The 18,490-nt window shown below is 37.8% G+C and overlaps 2 protein-coding genes across 13 annotated transcripts in view; both read right to left on the bottom strand.

Moving 5' to 3' along the window:
- Nucleotides 1-15,775, bottom strand: part of ZC3H11A (zinc finger CCCH-type containing 11A) — a 44,673-nt gene extending 28,898 nt beyond the window's left edge. For 2 of the 12 annotated variants that reach the window (XM_057725903.1, XM_057725904.1), the window contains exons 1-3: nt 15,625-15,771; nt 8,270-9,714; nt 871-1,070 (exon numbers count right to left, since the gene is read on the bottom strand). In XM_057725903.1, the coding sequence (XP_057581886.1) occupies nt 871-924 (54 nt within the window). In that variant the 5' untranslated portion in view covers nt 925-1,070; nt 8,270-9,714; nt 15,625-15,771. Of the gene's footprint in view, nt 1-870; nt 1,071-8,269; nt 9,715-14,917; nt 15,125-15,624 lie in introns of all 12 variants that reach the window. The other 10 variants (XM_057725897.1, XM_057725899.1, XM_057725900.1 and 7 more) reach the window with 10 other exon arrangements.
- Nucleotides 9,721-14,911, bottom strand: ZBED6 (zinc finger BED-type containing 6). The gene has a single exon (XM_057725891.1). It carries the CDS (start codon nt 13,868-13,870, stop codon nt 10,928-10,930), a length of 2,943 nt encoding a protein of 980 aa, XP_057581874.1. The 5' UTR covers nt 13,871-14,911; the 3' UTR covers nt 9,721-10,927.
- Nucleotides 15,776-18,490: the final 2,715 nt, after the last annotated feature.

The raw sequence follows: 18,490 nt of genomic DNA, 5'->3' as shown, positions 1-18,490 counted from the left end.
ATCTGACAACATGAATGACAAAAACTCAGAGATGGGGTTGAAAAAGACAAATGGGAGTATTAGGTACTCTTTAAAAAAATATTTTAGTTAATCTTCAAAACTCTCTCACACTTCCTGACTTGTGTAACTAGCTTTTAATGGAAAATTTGAAATTAACAGATCAGAATTTAAGTACAATTCCATACAGTTTAATATCTGAAACAAAATGCTCCTGTTGTGCAACTTGCTATATAAAAATCAAAGCTTTGCTCAAAACTGACAATTTCAAACATAGCATCAAGATGATTTAAGAAAAATTTTTGAAAAAAAATACACATGTAAAGAATTAGTCATAAAGGACTAACAGGTAATAGTGGATAGATCTAAATGGAGCTGTAGAAAAATCAAGATGAAAAATAAGTTCTGACAAAGAAAAAGCAATAAAACTGCAAAAGCATACTTAGAAAAGTGGCTTTAGTATTCATCAAGAAATCTGAAGATGACAAATTCAACCCATGACAATTTCTACAAGTACAATACAATCCACCCATTCATTTAACACAAAATAAAATCAAAGTTAGCAACCCACAGCCAAAGTGCTCCTAATCCAAAAGCACCCTGAAGAGATTAATTACAGCTACAAGAACACTGAATGATAATTAAATGCTTTGGACCGTCTTACTTTTGGAGAGTATGGAGAACATAAAATGAAGAGAAAAAAAATGATGAAGAATGAATTCCCTTAGGAATGCTACCCTTTACTAAAAAACTGACAGTAGATAATAAAATCATTGAGCAAAACACAGCGACAACTTGGTATATTGGGAAAACCTTATCCAATTTTATTAGGGAAATCACAGAAAGAACTGATTTAGAGATGCCAATTCTTACTTTAGTACATGTAGAATAGAAAAAAAAATAGCAGTCTTCTCCTTGATTAGGCATGCTGAGTAGATCCTTAGATGAGAAGTGGCTGCCTGAAAACAAGCCACTGCTTCCTCAAGGTGAGGACCAGCTCCAAGTCCTCTTAAAACGGATTTAATCTTCCAAAAGACAAACTCAATCACAGAAATCGTCTTTTAAACGTAATCCTAAAATGAGAAGACAACGAATTAAGTTAAATTCTTCCAACTTTCCCCTCCAAATCACCTTGACCAATGAGACCACACTGTTAAAACCAAATTTTAATTGTATTAATATCAGAGCCTTATGAAAACTGATTCATATTTTATTCTTATGTGAATGTTGTACATTCTCACCTACAACGTAAAATTTTTGTTAAGAATAGCCATGCTTCTTTCCTCTGCATTCTCTATGGTGCTTCAGCATAAATTAGGTAAGCGCTGACTCAACAAATGATCTGCAGTTTAGATTATTAATGGGACTTGGATTATTTTACACAAGATAATTTGCTAAATCTACATTTCTGACAAACTAGATTTTTTTCATCTAAGAAAGGTTCCAATATTTTCACAAGAATTTTTATTTCAAAAGTATACAATCATAAGTATGTGGGAAAAACTGTCTCACTAGAATAACTGGTGAAACAATTACCCCCAAAAAATCTTTTAGGGCTAGCTAATATAATGAAGATGGCCAAAGAGTTGCACACCAATTACAAACAAAGAGCAAAACAAGCTCTTGGGGCTTGACCCATAAAATAGTGCTTATGCAAAATGACCAATGTTCCCTCCTGCGCCTCAGTCCCTGCCATACCCTGGCCCTCCACACTAAAGGGTTCAAGAAAGAAAGCTTCTAAGGAAGTAAAAATACATGAAAATAGCACATGTCAGAATTTGGAAAGGGATTCTACAAACCCCTGCATCAGAAAATCAAGTTTCAGAAACACTGATCTAGGGACTCCCTAGTGGTCCAGTGGTTAAGACTCTGCACTTCCACTGCAGGGGGTGTGGGATCAATCCCTGGTAAGGGAAGTTCTGCATGCCGAGAGGTGCAGGTGGGGGAGGACCAGGGGACTTCCCTGGTGGCACAGTGGGAAGCTTCCACATGCTGCAGAGCAACTAAGCCTGTGTGCCACAACTACTGAGCCTGTGCTTTGGAGCCTGCTCACAACTACTGAAGCTCACACACTCTAGGGACCATGTGCAGCAACTACTGAGCCTGCAAGCTGCAACTACTAAACCCAAGTGCCTAGAGCCACATCAATGAGACGCCAGCGCAGCACAACTAAGAGTAGCCCCCATTTGCCGCAAGTCACTAGAGAAAGCCCACGCGCAGCAACAAAAACCCAACGAAGCCAAAACAAACAAACAAAAAAAGCCAAAAACCAGAAATATTGACCTATAATTTGAAATCAGCGGAATCAAATTCATTCATATTTCCCACTAACAATTCCTAATCCAAGAATAGCAGCCCATGATAAAAAAACAGCCTTTAAGTCAGCAACCTAAGTTAGAAGAGCAATGTTACTAAACATATGCTAAACCTTCAAAATTTACATACCCTATGATTCCATTTCTAGAATTTATCCTGAGATTAATATTCAACAAACATGCAAACTAACAGTGCGTAAGTTCATCATCATCTTCTTCTAACAATGAAAAACCACCTAGAAACCTAAATGTTCAAAAATTTGATACATCTATAAGCCAAGGAATGACGAGGACTGCCAGCAGACACCAGAAGCTAGAAGAATCAAGGAAGGATCATTTCCCTGCAGGTTTCAGAGGGAGCATGACCCTGCTAACACCTTTTCAGACTTCTGGCCTCCAGAACTGTGAGATAATAAATTTCTGTTGCTTTAAGACACCCAGTTTGTGGGTACTTTGTTATGGAAGCCCTAGAAAACTAATACAGATTACAAAAATAGTCAGCTGATCTTTGACAAAGGAGCAAGGCAAGTCTTTTCAATAAACAATGATGGAAAAAGTGGGCAAAAGATCTACAGACACCTCACCAAAGAAAATACACAGATGACAAACAAGCATACAAAAAGATACTCAACATCACAGGGAATTACAAATTCCTTTTAGAATGGCCAAAATCCCAAAACTCACACCACCAAATGCTAGTGAGGATGTAGTAGCATGAAGAAGTCTAGAAGAACATAAATCAAAATGTCAGCAATAGTTATGGCCATGGTAGTAGGATTACAGGTGGCTATTTATTATTCTGTTTTATGCTAAGAATAATATTAAATTTTCTAATATAATGCAACATAGACATAACAAAAAATTTTAAGTTTGCCCTAACCGACCTGACCATCACTGATCCACTACAGAATGGCACAAGGGTTGAACTTTTAATAGCACCTCACCAATCTACTACCAGGATTCCTCTGACCACAAACACAGGGAATACATTCTGCCTTCTAGGGTACCAAAAGGTAACTTTAAAAATTAGGGGAGGGGGACTTCCCCAGCGGTCTAGTAGTTAAAGACTTTGCACTCCCAATGCAGGGGTCCCGGGTTAGATCCCTGGCCAGGGAACTGGATCCCGCATGCTGCAACTAAGACCTGGCACAGCCAAATAAATAAATAAATATTTTAAAATTGTGGGGAGGGAGCAAATTCTCCGGTGCTCCGGTGGTCAGGACTTGGCACTTTCACTGCCATGGCCCGCGTTTGATCCCTGGTCGGGGAATTGAAATCCCGCAAGCAGAGCAGCCAAAAAAAAAAAAAATGAAAGAAAATTGAGGGGAGGGAGACTTCCCTGGTAGCGCAGCGGTTAAGAATCTGCCAGCCATTGCAGGGGACATGGGTTCAATCCCTGGTTCAGGAAGATCCCACATGCTGTGGAGCAACTAAGCCCATGTGCCACAACTACTGAGCCTGTGCTCTATAGAGGCCACAAGCCACGACTACTGAGGCCCGCGCACCTGGTGCCTGTGCTCTGCAACAAGGGAAGCCACCGCACGGAGAAGCCAAAACATTGCAAAGAAAAGTAATAGCCTCTGCTCACAGCAACGAAGACCCAACACAGCCGAAAAAAAAAAAAAAAATTGGGGGGAGGGATAAATTAGGAGTTCGGGATTAACATATTACACACTACTACATATAAAACAGATGATCAATAAGGACCTACTGTGTAGCATTCTTTATTATAATATTCTGTAGTAAGCTATATGTGAAAGGAATCTGAAAAAGAATGGATATATGTATATGTATAACTGAATCACTCTGCTGTACTGCTGAAACTAACACAGCATTGTAAATCAACTATACTCCAATATAAAAACAAAAACTAAATTTAAAAAACTTGCCTCAAACTAGAGAAAGCCCGTGTGCTGCAATGAAGACCCGACACAGCCAATAAATAAGTAAATAAATAATAAATTAAAAAAAAAACTTGCCTCAAATGGGATCAAGTCTCTAAGGAATATTCAAATAATTACAATGACATGTGCAATAAGAAAAATTATCAGAAAAGAATGAAAAAATTTTACAATACAAAAGCTTTTTACAAAGGAAAAAAAGAAGCTTCCGGTCATCCCCAAAATCAACATCCCAAAGAATATACATGAAACTGTTGCTGGTTTCAGGAAGACTTCTACATACCAATCAAACAACAAAATGGAATTTATGAAATAGCAACAAAATAGCATGAATTGTACTTTTCTTCCCCCAGTTTTTTTCAAATTAGGTTCTGCAAAACGCCCTCAGAGGTAGGCAAGGCATGGAGAGACTGAATCCTGAGTGGATGTGCACCACCTTACTAATGTTTAAACAGAACATTTCCTTCATATATCTGTTTTACACACTGAACTTCTATAACTTTCACTAAGGGAAAAAAGGATATAACTGCTATGCAAGAAAATGGCCCCCCAAAAATGTAAAGGTAAAAAACTGGCAGTAATTATTACTACCCCAGACAAAAATCCAAAACTAAGGTAGCATATTGCTTTTTTTTTAAAAGGAAAGGAAAAAAGTACCCAGGATAAAGAAAAACCTGAAAAATAGATTCCAGTAGAAGGAACAGATAACATAATAAACATTGATGAAAAACACAACTGAATTATAAGACATCACTGTCAGGACAACTCCCAAAATGCAAAAGGATGTCAACATGAGAGAAAAGATACATAACATGGAAATAATTCCAGAAGATTCAACGTCTACACAATGAAAATTCTACAAGAAAGGAAGAGAACTGATAGCAATAATAATAAAATAACAATACAATAAATTTCCCTAAACTGGATGAACTTGAGTCTTTTAATTAAAGGGGTCCTGAAATGCTAGGCAGAAATTTTCTTTAAAGACATCTCTAGTATACCATATATGGTGAAATTTTTAAATTCCAACGATAAAGGTAGAATCACACAAACTTCTGGGAAAAAGCCGACTGGCGACAAAGGAAAGAAAATCAGACATGACACCTGACTTCTCATCTGTATCTCTAAAATGCCAAAAGACAAAATATCCAGAATTGAAAGGAGAAATCATGACCTCAGATTTAGTCTTTCAAGCTACATTTGAAGGAGATCTCAGGACTTGGAAGAAGTTTTTGCAATAGTCACAAAAAGTATATCATGCATTCTTTTAAAAAATACTGAAGGGGGGCTTCCTAGGTGGTGCAGTGGTTAAGAATCCACCAGCGAATGCAGGGGACACGGGTTTGATCCCTGCTCCAGGAAGATCCCACATGCCGCAGAGCAACTAAGCCCGTGCACCACAACTAATGAGCCTGTGCTTTAGAGCCCATGAGCCACAACTATTGAGCCCCTGTGCTGCAACTACTGAAGCCCACATGCCTAGAGCCTGTACTCTGCAACAAGAGAAGCCACGGTAATGAGGAGCCTGCGCACCACAACGAAGAGCAGCCCCCACTCACTGCAACTAAAAGAAAGCCCACGCTCAGCAAAAAAGGCCCAACACAGCCAGTAAAATTAATTAATTAATTAATTAATTTAAAAAATTAAAAAAAAAACAACTACTGAAGGAAGTAGTCTAACCTCAGGGAAAAAAATTTAGAAAAAATAACTAAATAATAGTAGTAGAAAAAGAACAAAACAGTGAAAAGGCACTATTTCACTACTTTTCAAAAAAGTTTTAAAACAACTACTTGGGGTATCTGATTTACGATTCAGCTGATAAATCTTAAATAAAGCAGAGTGAATAAAGCAAAGTACATCGAAAGTAATAACAAAACATGATCAAAGAAGGTTTATTTCAGGACAAATATTGGGAAATTCATTATATCAATAGAATAAAAGGAGGTTAAAAACAGAAACTCTATGATATCTTAAGATTTCCAAAACAGAAAACCAGTGGGGGGGGGGGGGGGGGGGCGGGAGATTTAAAATTGTCATTTTTTAAAGTTAAAATGGCTTAAAAAAAGAAAAGCTACAGGGCTTCCTAGGTGGCGCAGTGGTTAAGAATCCGCCTGCCAATGCAGAGGTCATGGGTTCGATCCCAGCTCCAGGAAGATCCCACATGCCGCGGAGCAACTAAGCCCGTGTGCCAAAAAAGAAAAACAAACAAACAAACAAAAACAAAAAAAAAAATGAAAAAAAAAAAAAAAAAAAAAAAAAAAAGAAAAGCTACAATACAACATCTACTCCCAATAAAAATTCTTTGTAAATTATAAGAAACCTCCTTGGCATAAATGTACTGATTCACCAGAAACTATCAACACATGCAACATGGTAAAACACTAGAGGTAAAATCACTCAAGGCAAAAAAAGAAAAAAAAGGCTCACTGCACTATCATTCAACACTGTTCCAGAGTCCAGTATATGAAATAAGGGGGAAAAAGTGTAAAAGAAAGGATGAGGCAAAAAATTTAGTAGTTGCAGATTATATACTTGCAAACTATAAAATCTAACAACCAACTAAAGAAATTTAAAATAGTAAGATTAAAAAAAACCCAATAAATTCCCTATGTGCCAGATAATAACAAGAGTCCTATTCACAATAAACCTAAAGTGTATAGAAAGAAAATAAAGACAAAACCAAAAACTATGAAACTACTAAGGCACAGAAGACCTGGATAATGGAGGGATAATGGAACAGAAAGGTAAAGAGGTTTATTTTTCCCCCAAATAATGTAAATACATTGAATGCAATTCAATTCAAAATCTCAATGATACTTTATTACTGGAACTTGACAGACTGCAAAAATCACTTAGAGTGAGAAAAATGAAGAAAATCTTAAAAAGAATGAGAGGATCTTGTACTTCCTGATATACCATAGATGTGAAAGATAACATTTAAATGTAATATTGGCAAATGAATGAGTACAGATTAACAGAATTCAAGTAATTTCTAGAAAAGGTGGCATTTGAAATTAATCAAAAAAATTAGCCACCCATTTGAAAAAAAACAATTTCTACTTCATACAAAAAGGTTCCAGGGGAATAAAAGCAAGGATGGCAAAGAGGCTTTAGCTCACTAAAAGCACTATATAACGAAGATTCTAAATTCATAACTATACTGAGCAAAAAAGCAAGCAATAGTTAACAATGCTTAATCGGAGGAAAAGAGGCAATGTCATATAATTACAATCCTTAGATTACATTTTTAATATAAAGTATATAACTACCCAAGCACTGGGAAAAAATGCATCCTTTTTTTTTTATTTTAAATAAGCTCAAGATGAAAAAGACCTGTCCTTAACATGATACCAAAGTTACAAACCATAATAAAACTGATAGATTTGATGATGTAAAATGAAAAACATTCACAGAGCAAAAGATTTATCAGCAACATGGCCAAAGATTAATATCTTCACTAAAAGGGATGTGTTAAGAACTTATAAAAATCAAAAAGACTGCATTAATTCAGTGAATTGGTATAATCTCTCTCTAGGGAATTATAACAATTCTACAAATGGGCATCTAAGAAGTGGTTCAAAAAAATACTTCACATACGTGTGTACAGAGCTGTTTTTAGATGTGGGGCTGTTTTTGTTTTTAATGGCAAAAACCCAAATATCTCTCAATGAGGGATATATTAAATTATGGCACATCTATCCATATAAAGAAACAGTATGTAGTCATTAAAAAAAGGTGAGGCAGAGCTATATGTATGGACACTGAACTATGCCATGGTAAAACTATTAACCGTGCTTTTCTCTGAGGAGGTGGAATTACAGGAAGAGTCTACCTTGTCTGTATTGTTTTTACCTTTTTTATAATGTGCATATATTATCAAAAAAAAGAGGGGGTAGATATATTTCCATCAAAAAACCAAAAACTTGTAAACAATTACAAGAAAAAAATGTGTTGACAGTAACTTTTTGATTTCTTATTGATCATCAGAAAATGATGCCTTAAATTGCAAGAATGTTCACTCCTTTAATAAGGAAAAAAACACATTTCTACACTTACATTAGCTGGTTGCTTTCAGCAGGAATGTCTGTGTCTTCACTGAGTTCCAATCTATTACGCCTGTAGGTCGAACCAACACTCAATCCATGAATTAATAATAATGAGGCAGAAAGAATTTTCCTCCTCACATTGCCAAGGAAACCTCTCAGCCACAATTCAAACACAGGATGTGTTTTTAAAACATCTCCCAACTACTGAGAGATTAAGTCCATTCAAATAACCTTTGTCAAATTGGAGACAGCTAGGGTTAGTTATCTCCTCAAAAACAAAAACAACAAAAAAAAGAGTTCATATAAAGATGAACTTGAGAGTCAAAGGATTATTTAAAAAAAAAAAAAAGATCCATCTTCCATAGCCGAACAATTAATTTAAAAAGAAAAAAAGAAAAAGAAAAACACCAAAATTCAATAAGATCCAATTTCTGGTCTTCAAGATTTCTTCACCTATTAAGAAAAAGACAGAAACCTTCCCCCATCTTTATTATCTGTATAATAAAAACATACTTGTATGTAAAAATATAAAGTGTTTTATGTATAATATACATATACATATATACTAACTGGCTTATACATACACACACACACAAATGTGTAGAAATAAAACATTTGGGTAAATTTTCCCTTTTAAAATACACTACAAAAGCCTTTAAATTTGGGTTCATTATAAAAATAGTGACCTTCCTCTTATACCAAAGTATCATGAAGTATATTAATATGTTACACTAAATTTTGCCCAGCCCACAAAATAAAGATGAAGGGAAATCCTTACACATATTATCAGTGTGTACAATATGGATGTATGCATATCATCACATCATCTTTTATCATCTTCAGGGAGTGTTTAACCAAAAAAGATAGAAATGTATAGTTATAGAGTAACTACAGAGTGGTGCAGCAAGCTGTAGAAGGCACAACAGCATTATAGCCATCCTGAACTGGCACTGTAGAAATACAGAAAACTTCTATCTAATAAGGGAAGACTTTTTTTCTTCTTTTACAGCAACACCAGTGTCACTGGCATGACATTTAATGGTGGCCCTGCAAAGGCTTGCTTATGCAGCCTAGTTCCAAATTTTTTATTAGTGATGGCTACAACTAAAGACTTTGTAATTATCCATTTACTCCAGTTAGTAAAAAGGTAAACTTTTGGAGTTGAAATTTCATTTCACAATGGTACATTTACCATTTAAGAATTTCAAAAAAAAAAACAAAAACAAAAAACGATTTTGATACATAGAAATGAGTTCTAAATTTTGAAACCAGCCCAGTAACATAGCAATTTTGATTCTCACGTAATATATACTACATAATTTCTAGGCTAAATCTTGCCAAATACTACCCAAGACAAAACTAAAATCAAAACTTAAAAAAAAGTGGACACCTTTTACTCACACTTAATACTAGTCAATTTTCCAGGAAATTTTTGGGCAGGGAATATCCCCAAATCTAAAATGAAAAAAAGGAAAAATTGGGATCTTACATTAGTTATTCAGTCTGAAACTTTTAATAGACTTTTACTAAAAGTCATCATTTCCGGCCTCCCACTCAATCACAAAAACATACTTTCAGAGTGGAAAGGGGCAAGATCAATTGAGATCAATTTTCTCATTTTACCAGTGAGGCAATGATTCCTTACACATGAAAATACTGCTTATTTTTAAATAAGAATTAAGGCCAAAATAATCTCATAGTTAAGAATACAGTATTATGGATCATTCCATATAATTTTTAAAAGACATATAAGGCAGAAAGAATTCTGCCTTAATAATTCTTAATTCTGCCTTAATTCTTAATTCTTCTGCGAATTCATGTCAATTCAGAGAAACATTCTTTGGGAAATGGATACTGGGTCTGTCACAGTATGCTTATGGGGCTTTCATTTCAGTTTCCATTCAATCTTTTTCAATTTTGTAAACTTTTCATTGACATTTACCCATAAATTATATAAAGATACCTACATAATCTTTGTTTTATTGTTATTACAATAAAAGGTAAAGGGGGCAATTCAAAGACTAAAAAGTAATTTTTTCCTAATTGTTTTCTAATGCTTCCTTTTTATATATATCCAATCTTAAATATAAAGGGCAACTCTATCACAGTAAGTTGAAATTATAAAGCTGACCAGTATGAGGAGGCAATTAGAAATTCCCAAATATAAAACAATTTTGTGAACTTTGTTTTTGCCAAGCTGTAAGAATGAATCAGGGTTTTTAAAGAAATAGAAAAATGGTGGAGGTGGGGAAAGATACCAGTTTAGTATGCTTTTTCTCTATTTCACTGGTTTCAGAGCAAACTTTCCATGTTGAAAGAAATTTTTACTTAAAACCAATTACTAGTTCAATCTACCAGCCAGAAACAGCCTAAGGCTTTTCAATGCTGCACTATATTTTTTTAATTAAAAAATATCTTTTTTTCCTCTCAATTGGTATAAACAAAATTTCAAGTGACAGCTACACTGAGTTACTACTATGAAATCTTAATCTTCACTTTGTCAACATTATATTACCTCTGAGGAATTTTCAGCCCTTCCTGTGTTTTCGGGTTTCCCCAGATTGTCCATACAGAATAATTAGTATAACTATATATAATAATTATAGCAAATAGGATACAGTAACACAGCAATAAGTTGCCCATTTTAAATGGAGAAAGGAAAAAGAAATTAAGATGATATTTCTTTTTCATTGTTTTGAATAACTTCATTCTCAGGATCCCAGCTCAGAACCAATGTAGAATAATCATAGTTAACATTTTTCAAGTTCATTTTCAGAAACATCAGCTGTTCTATATTGTCAAAGTCCAGGCTCATAATCTGCTTTGGATGAAAGTGGCTATTTGTAGTAAAGATACATTCAGATTGCCAACTACACATGGGGCAGCTCAGATACTGAATGGCAACTTGGGTCAAAGCTGGCCATATGCTCACCTTCTTCTGCCAGTAAATCAATGGGTCACCACCTCCTGAGATCTCTGAATACTTCTCTTTGAAGTATTCATCCACTACTGCCATAGCAGAAGGAAACATGAAGCTTCTGCCTCCAATGGCAACATTATCTGCAGCTGAACTATCAATAGACCCTGAACTGGAGGTGCCTTCTCTTCTAGATGAGGTAAATGAATCAGCTCCTACTATAGCTGAGGGACCAGAAGCTTCTGAAGTTGCAATACGGCAGGCCTCTGGTGGAGATTCCATATAGTTACAAACTTCTTCAGCAAGGATCTGCTTATAAGTTTCCAAATCAGCACCTTGAGGGAAAAAGTCTTCCATACTGTTTTTAAAGCAAGGATCTAACAAAGCAGCCAAGATACAGGGCTTAGATTTGAACATGGCACTTAGTAGGGTGTCAGTTTCAAGTTTCAGAGATAAACTGTCTATCAGATTGAGGGCCTGGGTAATACCTCTAACTTGAAAATCTTCTCTGAGTTTCTGCAGGGAAAGGAGTAGATGATGGATTAGGGGTAGCACCTGATTCAATCCTGTGGTCTTCACACTCACTTTCTGGGTGGCCTCCTCAAATGGTTTAAGAATATCACAAACATACGTCATTAGAGTCCACTGAAGGGAGGTGAGCACAACTCCACTGGCTCTACCAAGACTATGGTGAACTGAGTAACAATGCTCCAAGAGCCATTTTAACATATAAAAGGTAGAAATCCAATGGCCAGCTTCATCCTGCTTCAAATTTTTCCATGGAAGTTGGTGATCATTTTGGAACTCTTGCAGTATCTGACGGGCCTTGACCGAATGACTGAAATGATGACAGGTTTTCCTAGCAGCCACTAACATGTTCTCAATGCTTTTGTGCTCACAGAAAAAGTCTTGAATGACTATATTTAAACAACGCAGGAAGCATGGCATGTGGGTAAAACCACCATCTTTGATTGCATGTACCACATTAGAAGAATTATCAGAAACAATGAAGCTAGGGATGAGGAAATTAGGAGAAAGCCACAGACCAATCTGGTCATTTAATTCTTGTAAAATGTTGGTTATCAAACAGTCTTTGGCCAAACCTGTTACACAAAGAACTGCCCACTTTCTGAAACTGGAGACTCTGCCATTACTGGAAGCAGGTGTAGTTTCCAAAGAGACCCAGTGTACAGTCACAATGAAATAGTCAGTGGATGGGTCATGGGTCCATATGTCCACAGTCAGGTGGATCTTTTGGCTCTGAACATTCTCCAAAGTCAAGAAAATTTTTTCTCTGACCCAATCATACAGTTGAGGTACAGCCTTAGTGAAAAAGTAAGTTTCAGATGGTAACCTATAATCAGGGGCCACAATCTGCATGAACCTCTGAAAGGCTGGGGTTGAGAAATAGTTGTAAGGATGCATATCTTCCACAATCATTTGAATAATGGCCTGACTTATTTGACTTGAGGTTGAATTTCCACAATATGTTGTTTCTTGTTCCTGTGCATGCATTAGAGTGTCTTGTTCTGCAACAGGAATAGGACTTTCAGATCTTCTGTTTTCAACCTCTAATACAGGAGGTTCATCTGAATCAGAGTCACTAAGGTCCTCAGCTGTTACATCTTGGCTGCCTGTAGACTTCTCTCCAGGCAAAGTATCACTCAAGAGATCATTTCTCTCAGTCTCAGCGTCATCTAATCCATTTCCAACTGCACCACTGTCTTTGTTGGCAACTGCCCAATGGATGGGATGTGTGGCCTGCAGGTGTCGTTGAAGTGTTGAAGTTCCTAAGTGAGAACCCGGCCTACCCCGACTCACACTTCTTTTACATATATTACATACAGCTCTTGAGATATGCTGAGGATCAGTATAGAAAAAATTCCAAACTGCAGATGTCTTGGCTCTTGTTCCAGGAATTAAGGCATGCTTGACAATATTACTTTTGATGAGAAATCTCCCTCTTTCTGCCCTTAGAGCATCAGATATTGATTTATCACGTTTCTTACCCATTCCATTATTATCTAATGGATCAGTAGGGATATACTCAAAGCTTCCACTGCTTCCAGCCGAAGAGGGAGATAAAGGTACATCCAAAGTAAAATCCTCCTCCCCACTAGCAACCCCAAATTTGTTGGCCCTGGTCCAGTGAGGTGAATGCCTTGCCTGCAGATGTCGTTGAAGAGTAGATGTCCCGAGATGGCTACCTGGTTTGCCCCTGCTAACACTTTTTTCACAGAGGTTACAAATAGCCCGCCAGGTGTACTGGGGGTCAACGTGAAAGAAGTGCCACACAATGGAGGTCTTGGCTCTAGTACTAGGTAAATAGATCTGTTTTTCTATATTGCTCTCAAAAAGACTTTCTTCATCCTGCTCAGGGGCATTGGAAGCTAATAAAGCAGGGGCATCTGCAACTGGCCTCCCAGATACCAAATCCTTACTAAACTTTTTAGTAAGGATCAGTTTCTTTCGTCGCCTTTTCCCCTTAATTCGCAAACCCTTCTTCCTTTTCTTTTTAGCGGGCAATTTTGCCTCTTTATCCAGTCCTTCTGCCACCATCTTTCCTTCTACCACATCTTCACCTGTATTAGAAGTAATAGGAACACATCCTAGAATCTCAGCACCACTGAAAGTGCTACATCTTCTGCCAGGAGAGAGCGAGGAAACTGGTACACTTAAGGTACATACACTCATTCTTTTTATGTCTCCAAAATTCGTACCAGAATCTGTTAGTGGGTTTACTCCTCAAACAGATACACAGCTGTTCCTCTCTACTTGCATCACCTTTTCTCCAATTTCTATGGGGAGTCAAATTCCCTTTGGACCAATGACTTCCAAGCCAGGTTATTTTTGGAGGAAAAATGACAGCAATGGAGAACATTCCCAAACTCTTTCACAGAGGGCTTTAAGATCCCTTCCAACTTTTTGAGTTCTGAATTCAAATAGTCCAATTTACTCATGTTATAGAAAAAAGAACTGAGGCCTACTTTCCCAAAGTAATAGAGTTGATCAGTAGCAGTTAGAAACCAGGTTTTCTAAATCCCAGGTCCACGTTCTTTCTGCTTCATCAGGAACTATATCTGCTTGAAATGTCTTTGACTTTTAAAGTATGTATTTTTTATGCTGCCTCATGATAGCAACACCAATTTCCCTTAATTCTGAAGTAAATTATTTTCAGTAACTTTCATTTAAACAAAAACATAGTGCATCATTCAACATTCATCGTTTAGGACTGTGATTTGGCAATACAACCCAAAATGTCAATTCTGGAAAGCTAAATCAGACTCCACATACTGGTCATTAACAGCAAATGCTAATTTCAACTCTAATTAAAAGTAATACAATTTTTTAATGTAATACAATTTTTTTTTCAATGTAGATAGCTAAAATAAATGCTCTGAGAGTAAAATTTTAAAATTTTACTCACAAGCTTAATTTTCAATTTACTGTTTGTATCAAGAGTTAATCCATGCTTGGTTTTCAGACATTTTTTAGTCTGGAGAAGCTCTACAGCGTGTAAATGAGTAACTCCTAAGTTGGACTCTATATGAGCAGCAAAAACTGAAATATTAGCTTTAAACCACTTCCATGCTTTCTCGGTTGATCCCTCCCCTTCCCCCAATACCTACATACATTTATCCTAAAAAGCATCACTATCACTAGTTCAGCCTCCTTCTCAAGGTCCAGAACCAAGGCCTGGAAGATGTCAACAATTATGGGCCTTCCCCATGGAATCCGCACCGATTATGGGAGTTTAAGGGGTATTCTTCATTACGGTTTCATCAATCCTACAAAGGAGAACGGAAGTGTCCCTGTTGCTCTTGACTCCGATGCTGAGGGCTGGGGGTGGGAAGTGTAATTAAGGCAGGTAAGGGGTGTAGGATACCGGAATAAGGTCGGTGGCTTTCTGTGTGTGGAGTTTGAGAAAATCTCCCAAGTAGTGGGACCCTGGAGAGGAATGAGAGTAGGTAAAATCAGCTCCTGGCACTCAATTTGATTTAAGCAGCGGGGGTCCGCTAAACTAGGGAAACTATTGCCCCGAAGAAAGCAATCTAGTGTCAGTTCTCCTCTGGGAGTAAGGGAACAAGTCGGCTTCCTGGGGCTGCTCCGGGCTCCTACAGTTTCGCCAACACCGGATGTGGGGGAGGGGAAGAAGGTTGGTTGGGAAAAGGAGGAGGTGCCGTGGGGGTGGGGTGAAGTGGGATGGGGTTGGGGGTGGGGTGGATGGGAATTGGGAGCGGGAACCTGGGGCTCCCACCCTGCCCCGGCGACAGCAGCGGCCGGGAGGTGGGGGAGGGGGTCGTTACCGCTAGGCCTAAGGACCCGCTCTGACTTCCCGGGCTAGGCCGCGACCCGGGGGCGAGGGGAGGCCGCAGCCACTCCCCTCGCCCTCTCTCCCACCTCCCCGGCCCCAAGCCACCCGGGAAGCAAAAAACGGGTCTAGTTACCAGAGAACAGAAACTTTACCGAACCGTCGACACTATCCCCGACTCCCGCTTGCTGCCACGTCTTTCTTCTTTCTTAGCCGCCGCCGCCCGCCGTCCTCTCAGCAGCAACACCAGCAAAAATTCAAGACTGCCAGAGTCAAAGATGGCGCCCGGCTACAGGCTCAGCTCTCAGACCCGGCCAGTAAAAGTGCCAACACGACGCAAAGCGCAAGGATTCTGGGAGATGTAGTTTCTTCTATGAGGCGATGCTTAAGATGGCTTCCCGCGGGTGAGAGGGTCACGTGAGAGGGGAGGTGCTAAACCGCGGCGTCCCTTCCTTTCTAAGGAACGCGTTTTAGAAAGTTAGGGGTTTCTCGAAACCGTCTTTGATTTAAAAACATTTTTTTAATCAAATTGACGTAATAAGCGAGAAAGCCGTGAGAATTTCTACTACATAGTAGGCGTTCAGTTCGTTCTTACCAGTGTTTGCTTAATGAATAAATCGTTCAAATATTGTGTTGATTTAGAAACGAACAAATTTTTTCTTCCAATGTTGAAGGATTTGTGCATTTATTTTTATTTGAAGACGTGAAATGGGTTTGAGGGGAGTTTCTTTTATTTCTTAAAACAAATTTTCGTATTGGAAAAACAATTCATGCTCATTAAAAAGTTCTTGAGGGTTGAGACGTGAAAAGGAAAAACGTCAGTCACCTACCCACTTCATTATTCATATTAGCCTGTATTTTCCTATTTGAATGTCTTTACCTTGTTTCTCCAATTATAAGAAATACATATAAGTGAGTTTCTTAAAGGTAATAATAGAGAAGTACAAAGGTAGAAAGTTTCTATCTCTATCTCATCCCTGAGAAATAATCTCTCATTAATGTAGCATGTATTCTAACTTTTTTTGTATGCAAATCTATTTAAATATATTGCACTGATATAGTAGGAGCCCAAGATCCCCTCCCCCTCCCCCCCCCCCCCCCCCCCCCCCCCCCCCCCCGGGTTATAGGCTCAACACAACTTGCTTAGGTGGCAATATTTTACTGAACTTGGATAAAGGTTACAGTTCTGCTACTAAGAAAGGATACTCTTGGTAAAGCTGATGCGACTTCCGGCACCTTTTATTTCCTCTTGGGCTTGTTCCTCCAGCTCCCAGCTTAGTGAGAGAATCCCAGCCAGTCCAGGACTGGATATGAATCGGGTCAGAGGGGTGTTAAGTCTCTTGACACTTGGGCTTTTATCTTCTTTCAAAGTGAGAAGCCACAACATTAGAATCCTAGCGTCAATCCCTGCCTTACATCACAATACTCTGATTGCCATGTCAACCAGCCCTACAAGCAGGTTCTTGGTAACCAGTCTGTGCCACAACACCCAGGGTTTTTCGGTTTAACAGAAGGCTTTCCAAACAGCTGAAGTGTTTTCCAGACTACGGTTTTCAAGCTGCATCCTGGTCGGATTGGTGAGCTGTATATAGTGTTAAAAAAGAAGCAGCAGGCCCCCAAATGGGGTCACTTATGCTAAGCACCACCAAGACCTAATACCTAACGTAACTGTAGTTTCTGACGCTACCAGGAGTGAAATTTTAAACCAGTCAACCTGAAATTTCCTGATCAGCACCTACCTGATAAGATTCCCCTCTACTTTCCTCTAAGAAAAGGTAATCTTCCCCCAAATAATCCACTTTTAACTTCCTTGTCCCACCCTCTTTCTGCCTGTAAAAACCTTCCATTTTATACAACTCCCTCCTTCTGTTTGTTAGATGGGATGCTGTCTGGTTAATGAATCATTGAATAAAGCCAATTTCATCTTTAAATTTACTCGGTTCAATTTTTGTTCTTTAACAATAGTTATATTTCATTAAATCTAAGTATCATTGATTATAACATGCATCTTATTTTATAGACCTCTAGGAGAAAAAAACTGACAGTTAAACTCTGACAGACCATTGATCAAAGATGTTAAAATTTGATAGGAAGTACCTCTTAGAATGAATGAAATACAGTAATTTTAGGTTAAGAATGGGCTAAAACTGTGCATATTGTTTTGCAACTTGCTTCCCCCCCCACCCCCCACTTTACAATGTATCTTGAATATCTTTTAATGGTCATCAGTGCTTAGAGGCCTACCATATTCTTTTTTAACAGTTCTCATATCATAGTAAGGCTGTTTTGCAGTAAATTTCAGCAGTTCCTTTTTGATGGAAATAATCCTGTTTCCATCTCCATTATTCTCTCCCAAGAGGGAAAAGAAAAATAATGGAGTAATAGGGACACTGAAGAGGGCAGAAGTTAAAAGCCTGGGGCTATTAAAAAGAGGGAGAACAAGTCCGAAGTCCAGGTGAGAACCCACATGGGGATCTCCACACCCCACACACCGCCCCCCCCTCCGCACCCCGCACCCCATATATACAAACAGAATTCTCAGGGGTGGATGTGGGCTTGCCCCTTGTTTGTTAAAATGAGATAAATTATCTAGACCAAGGGCACAATGTCATATTTTCCCTACTCACACCCCACCTTGATTTTAAATTAATGTCAAACAATCTTTAGACCTCTTCAGAAAATAATTGACAAAACATTTTATGATGTCCAATGAGCAAAGGTTTTGTAGAGCCCTCTAGACAAAAAATGCAAAATTATTGAGAAAAATTATATTCAAAAGTGAATATTTGTTTAGACTAGGAAAGGAAATCATAATAAATTACACATAAAAAAATCTTGTACCATATACATTACAAACTCAAAACAAAGTCACAATTTTTTTACCAATAAACTCTATAATCCTCTATAATAGACTTTTCTATATATTTAGCTGCATAGTCTTTGATTGTCTCTTCATATGACAGTCTTGTAGTATTGTCTATAAAGAGAAAAAAAATAGATCA

The sequence above is a fragment of the Hippopotamus amphibius genome, chromosome 3 (genome assembly GCF_030028045.1).
Source record: "Hippopotamus amphibius kiboko isolate mHipAmp2 chromosome 3, mHipAmp2.hap2, whole genome shotgun sequence".
NCBI classification, from domain to species: domain Eukaryota; kingdom Metazoa; phylum Chordata; class Mammalia; order Artiodactyla; family Hippopotamidae; genus Hippopotamus; species Hippopotamus amphibius.
Note: the sequence above shows the minus strand (reverse complement) of the source record. Positions and strands in the feature narration are given on the sequence as shown.